Source organism: Porites lutea, chromosome 2, assembly GCF_958299795.1.
Source record: "Porites lutea chromosome 2, jaPorLute2.1, whole genome shotgun sequence".
Taxonomy (NCBI): Eukaryota; Metazoa; Cnidaria; class Anthozoa; order Scleractinia; family Poritidae; genus Porites; species Porites lutea.
The window spans coordinates 29,458,998-29,478,770 of NC_133202.1; the positions used below are offsets into that span (position 1 = coordinate 29,458,998).

Genomic DNA, 19,773 nt, shown 5'->3' on the forward strand with positions numbered 1-19,773 from the left:
AACAAACAAACAAACACAGATTTAGCAAATGCAAGGCAACTCCCTCAGAACATTGGTTACTGTGAGGTAACATATACAATGTACTGGTGAGTAAGGTCCATTTCAAACAATGAACTTCAAATGTATTGTAATTATTGTAATTTATTTACCCACAGAGCACTTAGGAATTCTTAAGAACTTGTTGAAACATGTCCGTGCATTCCATATTGAATATTGGAATTTGGAGGTGTTGGAAGGGGAAAACTGGAGTACCAGGAGAAAATAATCTCTCACAGCAAGGCAGACAACCAACAACAAATTCAACCCACATGGCGCTGATGCCAGGATTCGAAACCAGGCCACATTGGTGGGAGGCGAGTGCTCTCACCACTGCACAACCCTTGCTCCCAAAAATGTGCCAAATCTATTTGCAAATGAGTGAGAACAACAAATTTTGTTCATAGACATGTTTGTGAAGTTCAAAGTTTGAATTGGCCCTACAGCTCTTTATTAGTTTTGTTTAAAAAATATAATTACTTTGTGTTCAGCAAGAGCAGAACAGTGCACAATGCTTACCAGTAGCTGTTGCTGCAGCTTCAAAACAACTTGTCACCTTTTGCCGTAACAAGTCAAGCTCCTCGACAGTTGGAGCTCTAATGTAATACTTTAGCTGGGTGCGGTCAGGAATGATGTTAGGCTTCACACCTCCCTCAGTGATGATACCATGAACTCGCCATGTGGGCTTCATCTGTTGTCGTAACACGCTTATACTATTATAAGCCATAACTGCTGCATCCAGTGCATTGACTCCTTCCCACGGGAATGCTGCAGCATGAGAGGCATGACCTTTGTAGGTGACTGTGACTTTATCTCGAGCTAAGATGGTTGGTTTCAGCATATCCACTGGGCTAGGATGGACCATCATACAAAAGTCAACACCTTTAAAGCAGCCATTATTAATCATCAAAATCTTGCCTCCTCCACCTTCTTCAGCTGGAGTTCCAAAAACTACTATTTTCAACTTACGCTTCTGGTTGACGGCCTCCAAAGCAATCTTGAGACCTTCACAGAAAAACACAGACAACATTATACATGTACATGTACTGCCTTTCAAAGCAATTTGCAGTTAAATTTTGTTAAATTTTCTAAAGTACTGTCATCTTCCTTTTTTGTAACATACAAATTTTCCATGTTGTTTTTGTTCCTTAGTTGTTTTATCCAAATTATCCCTAATCATTTTTCTTTCTCTTGCAAAGTGCAATGTACATGTTGCCCCATCATTGGCTATTTCTCTGATTTAGAAAGGACTACAGTTTCAAGGCCTTCCCTTTTGAAGTTGAATGGACCCAATATGCAAAAATGGCTGCTGAATTAATATTCTTTTGTTTAAATCAAAATAAGCCTGACTAGCTTTGCTTGAGATAAGGTATTATTATATAAACACCAATGAAATACCAGGTGAGCTTTCGCAAGAAAACTTGATATCTTCACATGTGAAAATAACATGTTATCTTCACATGTGAAAATATCACCATTGCTATGGCTTCATAATAAATCACGCCTTTCACACCAAAAAACTATTAAAGTGAAATGGTTTGGTAGTTCATTGGTGTTTATATAATAAATAGAACATTACGTGGCCGCTTGGAGATACGAAATTTCTCTTCTCGTGTTGAAAAAATATTTCACTCGTTCACTGCGCTCACTCATGAAATATTTTTCAACACTCGAAGAGAAATTTCGTATCTCCACGTGGCCATGTAATATCCTCTATTTCTTTTGAATTTTGTACCTAAGAACCAGGCTAGTAGGGCTGATTTGAATGTGAACAAAAGAATATGAAACTGCTGTGACCATTTCTGCATTAATTGGGTCTTAAGCTTGAAATTAATTTTGCTACTTATCAAATATGCCAAACGACCAAACCACATATTTGCCACATATGACTTTATGAATCTGGAAAACATTGAATTTTAATGTTGTATATTTTCTCATCCTTTAAGCTTTCTTGGGTGAAAGTTTTTGACTTTGTCATTAGGTAGCAAACTTACACCATAGAATGGGGGTAGCAAATACCAGACGTAACTAATCAATGATGAATGACATCAATGAGTAATCGATAACGATCATCAGGTAATCAACTGATTATTCAATGACTATTCGCTACAATCAATGGGTAATCAATGACTGATCAATGGGCAAAAATTTTGAGGCCTATTGATTACTCATCGATTAGTCATTGATTTACTCACCTCATACAATTTGTAGCAATTTTTTTTTCCTAACTTATAGCCAAATAGGAATTGAACATGCATGTAGAAAACCAATGTATATAGGCCATGACAAAAAGAGAAAGAGAATGGCAAATGAAATTTATTTATTGGACAGTAACTGAAATATCAAAAACGAAAGGTTCAGAAGGTCGAGTTATGTCTTACTCTCTTGGCTATTAGAGTCTGTGTCTTTGGTGAGAAAGGCAGCCACCACAGAATGCCTACCAGGTAAAAGATCATGAACAAAAAAAGCTTGTACAGTGACATTTATGTCAAAGAAGTCTTCATTTCTTTATTTTCGATTTGGTTTGGTTTGCGTACCCTGAGATTATATCAATAATTAATCAATGACTAATCAATGACTGAAAATTTTGTGGCCTATCAATTATTCATTGATTACTCATTGAATATCGGATATAATCAATGACTAATAAGTAATCAACTGATTACCGATTGATTACTTATTGATTTCATTGATGTCATTAATGTCATCGATTAGTTACGTCTGGCAAACATAAACTTGTGCTGCGCCTTTTGTATGTTTGTGATCCGTTGTAAGACCTTTTGAGTTGTTATGTTAACCGAGTACATGAAGTCGCCCATTGTATGCTTAATATGGGCTTGGGCTACCTGTGGTGTAAACTGACAGTACAGAGTACCACATATTCGCGTGTTGGTGTCAACTAAACTCTATAATATCTACCTAAAGCAGCAGCTACACCAGATTCAGCGATCAAATTGTGTCCACACGCGTGACCCACTTCTGGTAAAGCGTCATATTCACAAATCAAACCAACTGTAAGGCCTCCATCTTCACCAGTTTCAGCACGAAAAGCGGTATCCAAAGTGTAATGAGGCGTCACATCAAAACCTCGTGCTGCTAAATACTCTGTTAACTGATCGTGAGCGTATATCTCATTAAAGCCAAGCTCTGGATTTTGCCATATACATCGGTTAAGATCAAACAACTCTGAAGAATACGTGTCTATCGCCTCTTTTGCTTTCTTCTTCAATACTTCCGCGACACTTGCCGCCATTTTTGGTCGGAAGCAAAGATAATTAACGTTACATGAAGTATCCTTTGTTGGTTCGGATTCGAACTGTACGACCGCGGGCGCAGCATTCCACCATGTGGCGGTTTCTTCAAATAAAACGCCTACAGAAACCGAAACGACAGGGATGAGATGAAATATGATCGAAATGTAGGTATGTTGATTAGTTGTCCAAACGTAAAAGGGATGTTCATGTAAGGGAATCGGCACAACTGATATTTTTAATGATTCTGTCCAGAAGATGCCAAATCCGACTAACTCCACATGAGGCACGATTTACGGACAGGTTTTCAGCGTAAGCTTTCGTGTAAGCCGCTTACAGGGCTTACAACCGAGCGGGGAACTGGGAACTAACTGCACAGTGCGAGAAATCGTTGAAACGCTAAAGTGAAAGTTATTTCATAGTCGTTTGGATATCATTAGGGAACTTAAGAACCACGACGAAGTTCACGACGACGACGTCTGTTGACCGGGAAAGGACTGGAACGAGAACGTCAGTTTCGGGGGGAAAAAGGAAACTTAAGATTCAGTCGATCGGTAGGTCGACGACGACGACACTGAATGTAAACAAACAAGTAGAAGTAGTAGAACTGTGATGTACGTTCGCGACAAAGTTTTTTCGCAGAGGCGTCTTTTAAAACGATGCAATATCTTATTTTATAAGCCGTACGTCTACTTTCATTGACGATGAAGAATTTTTAGGAATGTCTGACCTTTTCGAGTGGAAAAATCTCTGCTTCCCGTACGAAGATTATTCAACTTTCAACCTGAATGAGATGACCGAGTGCGAGTGTCTGTCAGAGGTTAGTTTTGGAAAAAGAGACATTCCGATGCGATAGCTGTTTTCCGAATAAAGTTCATTTCCTCTATATTAAAGATATATGATTTGCCTTTCCTAAATACGTACAACTAAGTTTATCACTTACGAGTTCGCTCGCTCGGCCTCCACAGCTCAGTGTTGTCTTCGAAGTAAACACAATTCATTAGTCGAATTTTCAATCAACATCGCTTCTAAGGAGAAAAAAGAAAGGATACCTAGATTTACGAAGATAAAAAATACAAAGCCCTTGAAAAATCGCTTAAAACAAGGAGTTATACCTGCCAAAGCTTGTGGATTGCAGGACGACGTGACTCTACTGTGTTTGGCGTCGTCGACGACACCACGACGACGAAATTTGCTAAACGCGCTTGCGCAGTGCACGGTATCTCACTTCCGGTCGTCGTCGACAGAGTCGTCGTCGTGGTTCTTAAGTTCCCTATTTTTTCAATACCAAGGGCCATATTGGAATAAAGCAGTTTTAAAACATAGAAGCACCCTGCATAAAAGAGATAAGATTACAAACTAACGGTGAATTTGGAGAACTGCAGTCGTTATTCGCATGTTCACAAGTCAAATTCACATCAGCACTGCATGATCTTTGTCATGGTTAGTCTTTTAATTTCAGCTTGCTTTTGGACCTTTAGCTAGTAAGCTTATATTTTGTAAAATTTATGGCCTTTTGACAGCAGGGCTAAAACATTTTCGTGACTGCTGTTGAAGGTGTATCACGCTGTTGGAGGTGTATCACGGATTCCAGTTGTCAGTTGTTTGCACTTTGTTAACTCCTTGATTGTCTTTTCCTCCTATTAGAATATTATTTTGGGTCCCAAGACAGAAACACTCACTTTTAGAATTCCCAAGATAGATTAAAGAGCAATTATGTTCTAAGACATTTTTCTTGGTTCATCCTCAGACGAGTGTGAAAGCCTGTATTAAATGTTTTCCTTTGCTTTGTCCATATTATTTTTGTTGGGTGCATTGTTTTGATTTGTCGGGTTTTTTTGGTTTCAAGCTTTAAACATGTTACTTCTCAGGCTCACGGGTTTTCACTCTGAGATAACCTGGCCTTACACTCATGCGACAATGTAGTTGAAGCCTTAAGGTAATAGTTAATGTGCACAAGCTACAACATTATTTTCATTATTTTACTTCAATATTACAACTGAAGACAATAATAATTCTTTAATTATTGTAATACCGTATAATGTAACTGTTTTATTTATCCATTTGATGCAATGTCAAACAATGCATACATGTTATAGTCTAAAATATCAAAACTAGAAAAAGAAAACCTATAAGGTGTTCTCAGATTCATGTGTAATTATACCAATATTATAAGCTGTTTGGTTTATTGTTTATTTGATTTGCATTCTACCCCACACCAATTAACACAATGCTGCAAAATTTGTCTTATGGCATTTCTTGATTAATTATACTTAAAGGGTGTTTCATTGTTCCAATAAGCTTACATTGAATGATACAGGGACTGTTTTGACTTCTTTGACATAATTTGAGGCAGAACTCCTCTCCAACCCTTACTCATGCAACTTCGATTTCAAATCTTGGCTGTCTGTATCTTACCCAACTAATAATATTATTGTGGGTCACTACAACTATACTTGAGTAATACACAGCACTTTTTCTAGCAAAGATTACACAGAGAAACAATTAAGTTTACTCATACTCAAACATGCATTTTAGTATGCAAGCGAAAACTACTTCAAAGAAACAATATCCAGCAACCATATTCTCATTGACTTTGAGTGTTCACTGGGACAGGAGGGAATGGCTGCAAGCAGGGAATTGAAAGTCTCTTGCATGTCCTATTATTTTTGTTTATTTCCCTAATGATGTCATCTCAGGCCATATATATGTGCACACGCAGCTGTTCATTGTACAGATTATTTTCTGTATAGTGTGTTCTCCTAGATATTATCTAGAATCTCCTAAAATTATATATTGTACAGAAAACATAGCCATTCTTCCTAGAAGTCCTAGAAAGATGATGTCCAAAATTTGACATGACTTCTTTACCACTGACTGAAAACACCAAAAAGTAACAGCCCTTTATTCAAGGTTAGAGACTTGTCATTATAAAGAGGGGGAGGGCCAGTTAATAACTTTCATGCAGGGAAATTGGGGCATGAATTCGATTCATGCTAGCATACCAGAATGGATTTTTTTAGGGGGGAAGCAGAAATGTGTTTTTCAAAGGGCAGGTTAGGATTTGAACATAGCCTACTTCCATAGTACCAGTTCTCTCCCACTGCCCCCCCCCCCCCCCCCCCGTCCAATATCCCCCTCAGCCTAACATTTCCACACTATAGTGCCCAAATCCTGTTCATTAAGGGCCCAAGTGGCAACTAGAATTCTTCACCACATCTTTTAACATGCCAATCATAACTAAGACATCTTCGAATTTCTTTTGAAAAATTGTTTATAACTACATCACGTGTTTTGCCACGCCCCTGTTTTATCAAGAAATCATTTGATTCGAAATCCCCACTAGATAGAGAGCCAACCGTTTTCTTGTCTTTAGCCATCTTGAATGCGGTGTCAAATAATTTATACCTAGAGAAAGTCACCTACACCTTTCAGAAAGCGAAGTTAAATGGGTTGAAAAAAAAAATCGCGATGACGTTTCACTGCCGTTGTCGTCGTGCTTCCGTAAACTCCCTTTCTCGGTTTTGTCACCATCTTTATTATCTTGATTCACTCGTAGGTTTATCAAACCTGTCCGCGGTCAGGGGGTTACTGTTTAATGCAAGTTTGACTGCATATATTCGTTTGAATCACAACCGAAACTTCCCAAATCACTACTCCATTTCCGGACAAAATTATCACAGCGGGAAGGATGTTAGACTATCAGTTGTCCCTTAGTTTCCTCAGGGATAGTACGCGAGCGCACGTGAAACTCACCACCAGATGATACGTGGAGAGTAGAGAGAATACGGTGACAACTTCGGCAGCGTTCTATTGATCGTATTCTGGAATAAGGAAACGCAAAGGATTAAGTGTTAAAAATATCTTGCACCGTGATTTTTGGACTACTTGGAATATTTTTTGTTTTACTCACTTTTTATAAGATAAATTAGATAAATCGTTCATGAAGTAAAAATTTGTAAAACTGAAATACAGTATAAAACTATACGCTGTGTCTACATGTCCAGCAGCCGGGAAGGGTCTTAAAGAAACAAAATGCCCAACAGTCCAAAATGTTTCAAGAATTTCTGCACAATCCCTTTTTCTGATCCTCTGAAAGTATTATATCATCATTTAGAATTACCAAGCGGTCAGCAAAACAAGAATCGCTTCGCAGCTGAGTAGTTGTGGTTTCTTGGGAATAGAGTATAGTCAGGAGCATAATCAGCAGGAGTCCTCGTTAAACGGGTCAGCATTTCTTTTTACTTGATGAATTCATTTGATAAAGATTTTGCCGGGACTAAATGCTGATGTGGTTGATAGCTTGTTGAATATCACTGTGACTGTATGGTGGAATCAGCTCAAATGGCGTTGTCCTCACCAAATTTCCCCGTAAGTGTCTTATATCCTGGACCTTAAGATGATTCATCATGGCGAGAAATAGCTGAGAAATAGCCATGGCCCGGGCCAAGTTCCCCAAGGGGACCGCCGCAAAAACACTCATCCGGTCTGAGTGACAGTCCCCACCAAGCCTAACCCTTTGTTGCTGTCTTTTAAAAGTCTGTAATCCGATTCATGGTGGTAGCTTTAGGCATTGCACCCAAGCTATGGAGTTTGGCCACTAGCGTCTAGCTAGCAGTAAGTGCTAAGGTCGTGGGTGATCCAGGCTCCACGGATTAAATTATACTGTTTAGGATCTGTAGATGATAGAACTGTAGGCTTCAAGGATTTGTTGATGACAACGGCTTCAACGGTATTGGATAATGTGGATGTTACCGTGATTGGTCTCAAATCCTTGTCAAACACAGTCACCGAAATGTCAGGAATGACACCAGGCTTCCAAGCACGAAGACATCTGCATTCTGAGAAGGAAAAGTTCAAGATATAGCGATTGGTGCTGCCAGTGTAACAGCAAACATTTTAAGCATTACCTAGAAGTCCATATAATGTTCTCACAGGTAGAACTTTCCTCGCAACCGATAAATATGTGACAGGAATTGAATAGTCACCATCGGGTACACGAGCACAGTTCGCTAGGGGCATGTTGTCCTTCCTAACAATTAGAAATGTCTCACTTATCTTTCCCTCTTAAAACAGCCTCTTTACAGACATAGTCAGCACGGATACCCCACACTAGGTCACGCCTGTTGTTTGTTCATCATCGTAAACGATGACTACGGACATCACGAGGTGTGGCATTTACTGCGAAATAATACTGTAAATTTCTTCACTACAACTTTCTTGCCTCAATTGTTTCACTGCCTCTCCTTTTCTAATTACTTTCACGAAGTTGTGGTAGATGTTCGCAGATCTGGAAAGATTGCTGCAGATATACGTGAACTTGTCAACGGACTTGAGTGTCTCCTTTTTGACAGTGATAGCTGGTACCACTTACCCCTTCTAAGGGGTAGGCTGGTGAAGAACTTGAGTATTTTTGGTACTAACTGTTAGACCAAAGTTGTGGGAAGCATTAGGAAAGCAGTCGACAGTCGATACTCTTTTCAACGGGGACTCGGTGACAGCGTTGAGCATCCAGTCATCTGCGAAAAAGACATCACACACTATAGCCTCTTTGAGCTTGGTCATTGCCTGTAGCCTACCCAAGTAAATAGTCTTTCATCGGTCCTGTACCTAGTAATCAGGATACCACCATCACTTTCTTCGACGTTGCAGAAGAAGTCCGCCAACAAATTGACTGTTAGCATCCTGCTTAACAGTGTGGAGGTAGCGAGACAGACTTGCTTGAGTCCGTTAGTGACTGGAAATGCTTCAGAGGAGTTTCCATTGTCCAGTACTCGAGCAAGCATGTCATCGTGGAAATGACGCACCATACTGTTGAACTGATCTGGACAGCCAAAGTTGCCACGATTTTCCACACTCCCTAGCAGTTGACAGTGTCAAAGGCCTTTGTCAGGTCTATAAACTTTATGTCGAAATTTCTATACTGTTCTTGACACTTTTCCTGAAGTTGCCGTGCAGCAAACGGCACCATGTTGGCAGTTTCACAGCCCTTCCAGAAGCCATACGCACTCTCTGGGAAGTGGCCATTGGTTGAAGAGGATTCTTGCAAGGATCTCGCCAGCGATGACTATCAGAGGAATCCCTCCGTGATTGCCGCGCGATTGCCTGTTTCACTTTCACTTATATAGGTGGGCAATGACTTCAACGTTGATGGACTAGGGCGTATTTAGGACGCTGATGAAATATTCCACCCAACTCTCCAGGATGGCGTTCTTCTCACTATGTAGCGTTGTTCCCTCTAGTGGTGATGTTCCAGAGGACTGAGGCCCATAAATGTTCCTCACGGCATTATAGAAACGTTTAGTTTTGTTATTGTCAGCATCTGCCTTTTTATTGAAACAGGAGTCACAGCGCCTTGAGGTTAGTTGTACATGTTGAGTTTTCAGGTAATTCCCGGCAGTCTGCTCTGCACAACGCCCTTGTCACTCTAACGTCCTGCCTGTCTCTTCTCCAGACGAGAACATAATCGATCAGATGCCAGTGCTTGCCGCGTGGGTGCATCCACTACGTCTGTGTGCAGGTGGGTAAACGATAAACTGCATGTGAGATGCACAGGCATCCAAAAGTAACAGTCCATTACTGTTACATGTCCTAACCCCATTTCTCCCTATGACTCCCTCCATTGCCCACTCTAGCATGAGAGGCGTAGACAATAATGCGTTTGTCCTACTTTGGCATGCCTTCGATGATGTCTTTTAAGTCCTTGCAGAATTTATATTTCATCTCCTCAAGATTCGTCATTGTTGGAGCATATTTACTGATAACAGGGGCGTAACGGTTTCCTCGGCGAGAGAGCCGAAAAGCCATGAGGCGATCGTTGATTCCTAGCTTAGGGAATTTTGTTAAATGTACTGATCAGATATGTTTTGACGGCAGATCCCACTCCTGGTTGACGATGTTCTTCACTGTAGCGATCGATCGAGAAAAAGCCAGGCTTCGATCAGCTGACTTTTATTTGCTAACCTTGTCTCACTACGCTGGGATATGAATGTTGTATCTGCCCAATTCTCTTGCAACTAGAGCTGTCCGTCTCAGGTCTGTAAACTTTGGTGCTGTCCATGAGCGTATGCACATTCCATGTGCCGATCGATCGCGATGTGAGCTTTGTTTTCATCTTGATGTTTCGACCGCATAGATAGGATCCCCTCCTGCCGCGGTAAGCTAAGGCAGCCTTTGTTGGGAGCATCTTTTCTAGCCCCTTCCTCAGGTGATGGAGGAACACAGAAGAATTCCTAAAGGGGAATGCTCAGAAATTCAGGGGAGATGCCGAACTCCACCGCTCCTTCAGTCCAGTAGCGAACGAACCTAGTATGTTGTGACCACAGCTTCCAGCGGCAGTGAATCTGCACCTGCGGCCTCGTCACACGCCCTTTGCGACAGAGCTTTAAGGATGAGTGGGTATGATATCTCAGTCACTTGCACGTGAATTGGATTAAGGTGTGGAAGAGTTGCGCCGTGTCGTGAGCCTCACTCTCTCGCCCTGAAAGTTTAGGCCCTTGCGCGGGACATAGGCGAGGTGGCTGGAGATAAAGTAGGAAGCTTTACAGCACCAGCTGCATGCGAACCGTTGGCTCATAATAAGCTCATTCGTCCTTTGACAGGCCTCGTCCTGCTGGGTGACTCCACACCATTCTACAGTTTAGGGGCCGCAACCAAAATGGCTCAGTTCTAGCTCTTTGATAAGGCAGAGTAGTGAACGTGACCCTGATCTTATAGTTCGTGATGGATGATGGACTTTTATTAGAGACTTCAAGTAGTCTACCAACTGGCCATTTATGGTCTTGTAGTGAGGTTAAGGGGAGACTGTTGAATTCACTCCTTTTCTGAACTGGTAGCCAGGGCACGTTTTTTTGATAAAGGCGTGCAATGGTCGAAACGTCACTAGAACTCATCATATAACGCACTGCAGTATTCTGAATTTTTTGAAGTTTATCTTTTTGATATTAAGGTATGCCATATAAAACACTGTTGCAGTAATCTAATCGAGAAATAACAAGAGCATTAATTAACCAAGTAAACATCCTATTGATCTTATTGCTGGAGTAGCAATTTTACAAACTTCATTGATGTGAGCTCTAAACGACAAATTATTATTCATTATGAAACCTACGTTTCTAGCTTTCTTCTTAAAGTCAATTCCTGTGTGTGTAATGGTTGCTTCGTAAACCATGATGGGAAATGATTGCGTAGCTTAGGCCTGTGCCAATTGTGCTCGGCAACTTTTCAGCAACTTTTAGCGTTTGGAGCAACTAAGTCGAGCAAACGAGAGTAATTTTTGAGCAAAGTATAGGTTTAGAGCACATATCAAGCACGAAAAAGTCAACGATTTCATAGAAAACTTCAAGGATAGTCCTCTCTGCTAAATGTTTTAGCAACCTTAAAACACACAACCTCTCACTTGTCCACGTTTCGCAGGCCTGAAAAGGAAATTATTACCGTATGAACGATTAAATAATATCCTCAAATCTTCTCCCATATTAGCGAGCGATACTCTAAATCTGGCTTCAAGCAATTTTTCTTGACCGTAAGCCTCTAAGCCTGTAAGCCCTGTAAGCTTGTAAGCCCTACAAGCCTGAAAGCCCTGTAAGCCCGTACGCCCTGTAGGTCTGTAAGCCCTGTAAGCCCGTAAGCCCTGTAAGCCCTGTAAGCCCTGTTAGCCCTGTAAGCCCTGTTAGCCCTGTCAGCCTGTAAGCCCGTAAGCCCTGTATGCCCTGTAAGCCTGTAAGCCCTGTAAGCCCTGTTAGCCCTGTAAGCCTATAAGCCCTGTAAGCCCTGTAAGCCCGTAAGCCCGTAACCCCTGTAAGCCCTGTTAGCCCTGTTAGGCCTGTAAGCCCTGTAAGCCTGCAAGCCCTGTAAGCTCGTAAGCCCTGTTAGCCCTGTAAGCCCTGTAAGCCCGTAAGCCCTGTAAGCCCGTAACCCCTGTAAGCCCTGTTAGCCCTGTAAGCCCTGTAAGCCCTGTAAGCCCGTGAGCACTGTAAGCCTGTAAGCCCTTTTAGCCCGTAAGCCCTGTTAGCCGTGTTAGCCCTGTAAGCCCGTAAGCCCTGTAAGCCCTGTAAGCCCGTAAGCCCTGTAAGCCGTGTAAGCTATGTAAGCCCGTAAGCCCTGTTAGCCCTGTAAGCCCGTAAGCCCTGTAAGCCTGTAAGCCCTGTAAGCCCGTAAGCCCTGTAAGCCCCTAAGTGACGTTGCCATGGCAACCACTTTTAGATGAAGGAATCTAGCTAATTTTAAATAAGAGTAACCCTTATGTTAATTTCTAATCTGTAAGCCTTGTAAGCCCTGTAAGCGGCTTACACGAAAGCTTACGCTGAAAACCTGTCCGTAAATCGTGCCCGGTATAACTAACTCCCGCATGCATGCATCAGTGCAGACTCTATGACACTTCTTTACAACTTTAATATTGTTTATATTCAAAGCGGCTTTTACCTGAATCAGATTAACACAAGAACTTCTTCGAAAAAAATTGCGTTTTAAACAATGAGATTTTTATTATAAATCAGCATGTTTACTATAAAGATCTTAACTCCTGTGTCACTCCCGTTCCGCTGATCACGACATTGACAGGCTTTCGTGTGACGTCATAAGGCGAAAAAAATTTGGAACTGATAAGCGGGGTTTTATGCATGCTTATCCCTTTCTTAGGGTCACAAATGTTATTGCATCTAACTGTGTCACATCTTACGTGGCATTTTTTGCCTTTTAACTACAGTTTCAGTTCGTATAATGTAAGAAAAATTCTCCAACTCTGCACTTGTTTCAGTAGTTGTGTTGAAATTACCTCAAGAAAAATGCCAAAATGGCAGCAAATTTGAATGTTTCAAAAATCATTCTAAAACACCATATGTTCAAATTGCATTTCTTTTCGTAGAGGTTCTTGAGTAATGCACATGTGATGTGTAGTGTCTTTTATAGCCTCCTCATCCCCAGTCAAGGTGGACCCTCATCAAGTTCACTTTCTTCATTGCCACTTCCCAAATTAGGATGTACCAGTCAGTGGCAGATCCAGGGGAGGCCCCCCCTCCTCCCTCTTACTTTTAGACCAAACTGAGGCCCAAAGGGCCAAAAAAAATTTTTTTGAGACCAGGCCCCCCTTTATCTCAGGGTCTGGATGACTGCCCCCTGCTTACCTGAAGGTGTGGATCCACCACTGCCAGTAGACTGTACTCGACAGACTTGGATGGTATAGTGACAAGCATGCTTTTGATATCTTTTTAAAAAGCCAAAACAGCCTGGCCAGTGCATGTTTTTTTCCCAGTCTAGTAAATGCTAAACTACATATACATTGTACCATACATACAACAAATGAGAATTATTAAGAATCTTAATTTCAAATTCTCTGGAGTGATGGTTGCCTTACCATTACCTGATATGAACTATAAACCACCGTATAAATTATATAGTGTATAAACCATAAAGTGTTTAGATACTACTATAATCTATTTTCTCCTTGGCAACTCATTTTCAGTAGACTGTAATGCTGTTTTGCTTGAAATTGGCAAGTTCAGGGCGATTTCATATGCTCTCACAAAGTTTCTAGTGCACACTCAAATTAATTACATTGTACTACTGTACTATTTGCAAATTAAAAAATAGGATTTTGAAACTCAGATTTCCCTCCTATTATTTTAAGCCCCCAAATTTTCATTATTAATTTTTACCATAAACTGACTCATAGTGCTTAAAAAAATCTTGATTATCAAGTAATTAAGTATATAATGGTATCTGGATTTTCTAACTTGAAAGCAAAAAAAAGTGCTCATTGCTGAGGAATGATTTAAGCCATCTCGCCTAGTAAAGGTATTATTAAATCATTACTTTTTAGAAGTATGCTGCCCAGAATTTTATTTTTCTGACACCATTGATTTTTATTTAGTCCAAAATCTCACCTGTTAATGTGCTTTGTTAGCCTTTTAGGACGGTTTTTTCTTCAATGGATGGAATCTCAATGAATTCTGCACAGCCAAACAATTGATGATGATCTTAAGTCTTATACTCACTATGAAGTTTACAGATGCCACACACGATATTCTTTTTCAGGCAATGTCAAACCAAAAAAAGAGAAACTGAATTTGCAACTAGGTTCCTCTGCTGCTTTCGATCCATTTCTTTGTTGTCAGTGGAACTGTTTGCTTTCAAACTTGCTAGTGATGGTAGTCAACAAACTCAAGATTAGTTTCGTCTACGCCTCTAAGTTAGTTTTCTTAAAATTGTTTTTAGAATGAAGTCTGTTACTGTGTTTCTTATTATACCTATCTATAAACCTCTAGTGTGGTGCTCTAGCAGTGCCAAGTGGCCTCTGGCGTATTACTTTTGGTCTTGGCAACTATAGGAAATCTTATAGTTTTCCCATAAACATAACAGTGCTAGGCGCCCTGGATTTTACAGATTCACAACATCGAGCTTCCTTGAGTTTTTATTCTAGTACACTTTTGAACCTCACTAGGCCATAACACACTAGCTTAAAATGTATTTGTTTCTATTTTTAATATTTTTAGTTGCACTTTCTACCACTCATTTACGTATATTTCTCAGTTATGGATATTTTATTGTTACAAATTCTGGGCTTTCAAAATGCACCGATCCATTATCCTCCTTTATTGGCCTCCTTTTGTGCGCGTCTCATGCTTGCGGAAATAACTTGATGTACATAGTGAAGTGAAATGTCAACAGCCTTTGCTTAAACTTAGTTTTGTTGTCTTCACGTGCTTAAAGTAATCCGGAATAATCTTCTTCACATTTTCAACTGTCACCGTGCGCTCATGTTGCACGAAATAGAAGTTACATGTATAATAGAAGTACAAATTGTTTATGACGTCAGTGCCTGGTGTGTCTGTAGTCATTGACCTCTGAGAATACAGTTAGCAATTGTATACTTGATATTTAGTTGCCACTTGAGTCCTCCACGTGACACCGAAACTTAGTAATTCATGTTACTACAGGAAGCAAATCATTCAGTGTTTCTCGAATATAGTGGATACTGTGACATCATCAGTAACTCAGTTTTCTGGGGTAGAAGCATGTCTCCTTTGCTATGGCTGTTCATTTTTCTTTTTCTGATGAGCAAAATGGTAAGTGTCAAACAAGTTGGTTTCATTATTGCAATCATGTAATGTTTCCTGTTGCAAAGTCGTATTCGCTTTGTTACCCCATTTCCTTGGGAAAAAGTACGTAACGTTTTAAATGATGAAAATTAGTTTCCTGCCTGTAGAGAGTAAGTGAGGAAAAAAAGTCTAGATCGAAGTTATAATCTTTGCTTAATTGCGAAAGGCAAAAAGTACAGGAGTAAGCAGAGAATGTAACAGGAAACGATTTTTAGTGTACTTGGTGTAAACAAGGATTAACAGCAGGATCAGAAGATCAGGATCTCACACAGTGTACAGAGCCGCTTTTAAATGTTGTATAATGGAAGGTTTCGTCGGGGAAAAATCGATCCTGTATAAAATAGGAGTGCTTATTTCAGAAAATAGACGGGATTCTTTTAAAGTAACTAGCAAACATGGCTAGATCTGTTAAACGGCCTGGTTAACTTTTCAAGTGAGGTTAAACTGTCAATCTTAAGCCGGAAAGGAAAGTTATTTTTTCTGTACACTGGCTTAGGTTAGCATGAGTTGCCCATTCACTACTTTCGCACCTGAAACGCTTTCAGAATCCTTCAGCTACAGGTGCCGGTTTTGCATTGTGGTTGCCGCTTCTACTAAGGAAAGGGTCTGTTAGGGTGTTGCGAAATAATGGTTTTTAAAGAGGAGTACAAGGCCTCGAGAGGAGGCTTATTTCCGAAAATTGTGGCCGAATGAAGGGAATGAAATCCCCTGTTAATCTCAATGCCAGACCACACACTTCTTTTACTGACCTGTAGAATGCTAATTTAAGAAGCGTTCACAGGTATTTTTCCGCCTCTCAAGCCACCTGTTGATGCCTGCTTTGTTGTTTTGTAACAGTTTTCCTTTTTGCCATAATGTATAAATAAGCCTGACTTTTAGGATAAGCTGCTTATAGTGCTGGTTGTGTTTGCTTACGTGAGAAGAGTTTTTGGGTGCATTTCACACGAAAAGTCAAACATTCGCGAATTTAGTTTTCTATCGTCGCGATCCTCTCTTTTGTTGATGCTTGCTAAAGCGCCGCTCTGCTCATGATCGTAGTGATAAAACTTTCAGGAATAATAACGGGAGTGACTGTAGTTTGGAAAATTGTAGAAAGTGCTATTAAAACACATAGCTCTTTGCAATTAAAAAGCAATAATACGGCGATACCCACTTTGTGCTGTGCAGCTTAAACTAATAGAAGCGCCCCCCTGTTGGATTTTTTTTGCTGGTAAATGCCTTTTGTTTTCAGCTTTAAGTGCTAATATTAATTTAGTCTTAACCTAGTTCAGTGCGGACTCGCATCTTTTCCATTGATTATGATCAACATGGTATTATAATGCAACATTAGAAGTTTCTTCTTGCACGATTCAGTTTTTGTTTTTTGTTCACAAATTGCGACTGAATGAATTAATGCGAGGTATTATTGGTCAATATAATAAGAGCGGAATGGTAGGAATGCTATTGAACGTTATGCCCTGTCAGGTCCAAAAAGATTACAATCCCCCAAGAACAAAAATTCGAGAGAACTATGGGAGTGTATGAACGTATTTATCGTTTCAATTCCAAATGGGTAAGCAAGAAAGAGAAATATGCGAATTCGACATTAAGAATTTTTTTTTAATCGTAAATGATGACATAGATTTCTTAGGGGCCTGGTCTGAAAACTGGTGTGAAAAATCATGACATTTTTTGGTCTGAAATAGGTTTCAGGATTTAGAGAACCGGGTGGCATACCCCCACGAAATACCCCCACCCCCGACTGGAATCTGCTTGTTTTAATACCTGCTGCTATGTTTTTTCTACAGAGCTGGGTAGCCTGTGGTCAAGGTGGCCAAGTGTCTCTCCTGTTCCGTTCCTTTTCCAATCCAAGCAGCCGCACGATGAGTGGGAGCTGCTGTGATCCGGCGTGCGCTGACTGTAACTACTACTTTGTGTTTTGTATCCGCATTGATCTAACTTCCAGCAGCTGTCTTCTGTCAGGTCAAACCTCCACCTATCACAACTACAAGCATATAGTGTTCACCGGTGGGCATTCCCTCGGCAACGGCTGGAAAAACCCTTTGTCTAAAAGTTTCACTACTTGGAAGGTAAGTTATTTCGGCGTTTATGGCGTAAAATAAATGGAGCTTCAACGTAGCTTTAGTGGACGGCTGTAAATACGACACAAACCATTATTCTCAACTATCTTCATTGACTTCACGTAACGTGTGTTGCATATTACTTCCATTGTCACGAATTGACTTACTCACTTGAGACATAAACAAACCGCAAAATTCGCTCAAGAGATTTGAGTTCTTTTTGGCATATAAATGTCATTTTCTGCTTTTGATTTTCCCACTAATGAAATGAATGTCACAATATTATCACATGGTCTTTTGAGTTTTACACTCGACATCAAGGACTATGATTACTTCTCGGCGGCGGATGACGTGGATCGCTTCAACTTCAAAGAGGAGCAAATTGTACCGACTCCATGGATGGAATCAGTAAAGTGGAAAACGATTTCCCTGGGTGGGCCAGGCCATCCTTCCACTATGTCTTTGGCATATCACGTGCAGTGTAATGCAAATTATTACGGACCAAATTGTACAAAGTACTGCCTAGCGAAAGACACCGATATTGCAGGACACTATACTTGCGATAAAACGTCTGGTGAATGGGTTTGTCGAGCTGGATGGCATAGCGCCAGCTGTAAGGTGTACTGTGTCCCCCATGATGATGCCACACATGGGCACTACACATGCGAGTCTAGTACAGGAAGAAAGGTCTGTCTGCACGGCTGGTATGGCTCTAGTTGCAAAGTCCACTGTTTGCTTAGGAATGACTCTTTGGCAGGTTTCACTTGCAATTCACAAGGGCAGAAAATTTGTTTGCGGAATTGGTTCGGTAAAAATCAATGCAATGTCTATTGCAAGGCAACCAATGATTCAACTTCAGGTTACGCCTGTGATGCAGTTGGGAACAAGCTGTGCTTACAAGGCTGGTATGGTCCATCGTGTGATTGCAAACCAAGAAATGATTACTCTATGGGCTATACATGTAATACCACTACGGGAAAAAGAGAATGCCTGGTGAGATGGTTTGGAAGAGACTGCGGTGTTTTTTGTTTTCCAAGAAACGACTCCGGAGGTCATTATACCTGTGACAGTGTCACTGGAGCAAAGAAATGTCTACCAGAGTGGTTTGGTGAGAACTGCACCGTATTCTGCAAGGCCAGAAATGATTCGCTGGGCCAACACGAGTGCTCAGTAAATGGTAGCCGACTCTGCGCAAGGAACTGGTTTGGCCCGAGCTGCCGTGTTTTCTGTGCTGCTAGAAAAGACAACCTGGCTCACTTCACTTGCCATCCGAAGACGGGGCATAAAATTTGCGGGAAAGATTGGTACGGTGAGAATTGTAGCACAAATTGTGTTCCTCATGACAGCGATTGGTTTGGTCACTATAACTGCAGTAAGATCGACGGAAGTAAACAGTGTCATGACAACTGGTACGGTGAACGTTGTACTCGTTTCTGTGCTCCCCACGATGACCCCAGTGGGCATTACACCTGCAATGAAATAAATGGTAGTAAGGTTTGTTCGAAGAACTGGTTTGGAAGTGAATGCAAGAGGTACTGCAGAGCAATTAACGATTCTCAAGGACACTACTATTGCAGTGTTGAAGATGGGACCAAGATATGTCTGAAGAACTGGCATGGACCGAACTGTTCCGTGTACTGCACACCAAGAAATGACTCCATGGGACATTACCGGTGCGATTCTAATGACGGCAGTAAAATATGTCATCCGAACTTTTACGGCCGAAATTGCTCCGCACATTGCGTTTCAAAGCAAAGCGATTTGTATGGTTATTATGACTGCAAAGGAAAGGATGGTAGTAAGATCTGCTACCGTAACTGGTATGGAAGAAACTGTAGCGTGTATTGTGAAGGACGAAATGACTCCCAAGGTCATTACGAGTGTAATGCGGTAGATGGGAGTATCAGTTGTCACCAAGATTGGTACGGTCCTCTATGTATTGTGCACTGTCGTCCAAGGAACAATCACGGGGGGCATTACATCTGTGACTTCAGAACAGGGAGGAGAATATGTATTCCAGGATGGAATGGGGAGTTTTGTGACCAGGGTGAGCAAATGTGATGTAAGATTTAGCAGTGAGATGGGAACCAGGCTCTGAAGGGGTGGGGTTCTGATCACAACAATCCCGCATTTTGAACGTCTGTCATCTCTTCCGAATACCGCTTTCTTTCTTATAAATCATCCAGCGCCAAGACTTGGGCGAATTCCGCCTCTCGAGTAGCGGTCAAACCTCGTATCCCGTTCAAAAAATTTCGCGTTTTCCCGAATTCTGCAATATATTTCGGGTCAAATCCCGGATCCGAGAATACCCTTCCAGACCCTCAGAAA

At 41.0% G+C, this 19,773-nt stretch overlaps 3 protein-coding genes across 3 annotated transcripts in view; 1 reads left to right on the plus strand and 2 right to left on the minus strand.

Moving 5' to 3' along the window:
- The window catches only part of LOC140928233 (xaa-Arg dipeptidase-like), a 6,181-nt gene extending 1,878 nt beyond the window's left edge, over positions 1-4,303 (minus strand). Inside the window, exons 1-3 of the mRNA XM_073377955.1 lie at positions 4,231-4,303; positions 2,956-3,408; positions 556-1,041 (exon numbers count right to left, since the gene is read on the minus strand). Coding sequence (XP_073234056.1) covers positions 556-1,041; positions 2,956-3,408; positions 4,231-4,288 — 997 coding nt within the window. The 5' untranslated portion in view covers positions 4,289-4,303. The remainder of the gene's footprint in view (positions 1-555; positions 1,042-2,955; positions 3,409-4,230) is intronic.
- Positions 1-19,773, minus strand: part of LOC140928239 (uncharacterized) — a 240,002-nt gene that overhangs the window by 108,917 nt on the left and 111,312 nt on the right. The window lies entirely within an intron of this gene.
- On the plus strand, positions 17,677-19,506 carry LOC140926008 (uncharacterized). Its single transcript, XM_073375822.1, has one exon. The coding sequence runs from the start codon at positions 17,677-17,679 to the stop codon at positions 19,504-19,506; it is 1,830 nt and encodes a 609-aa protein (XP_073231923.1).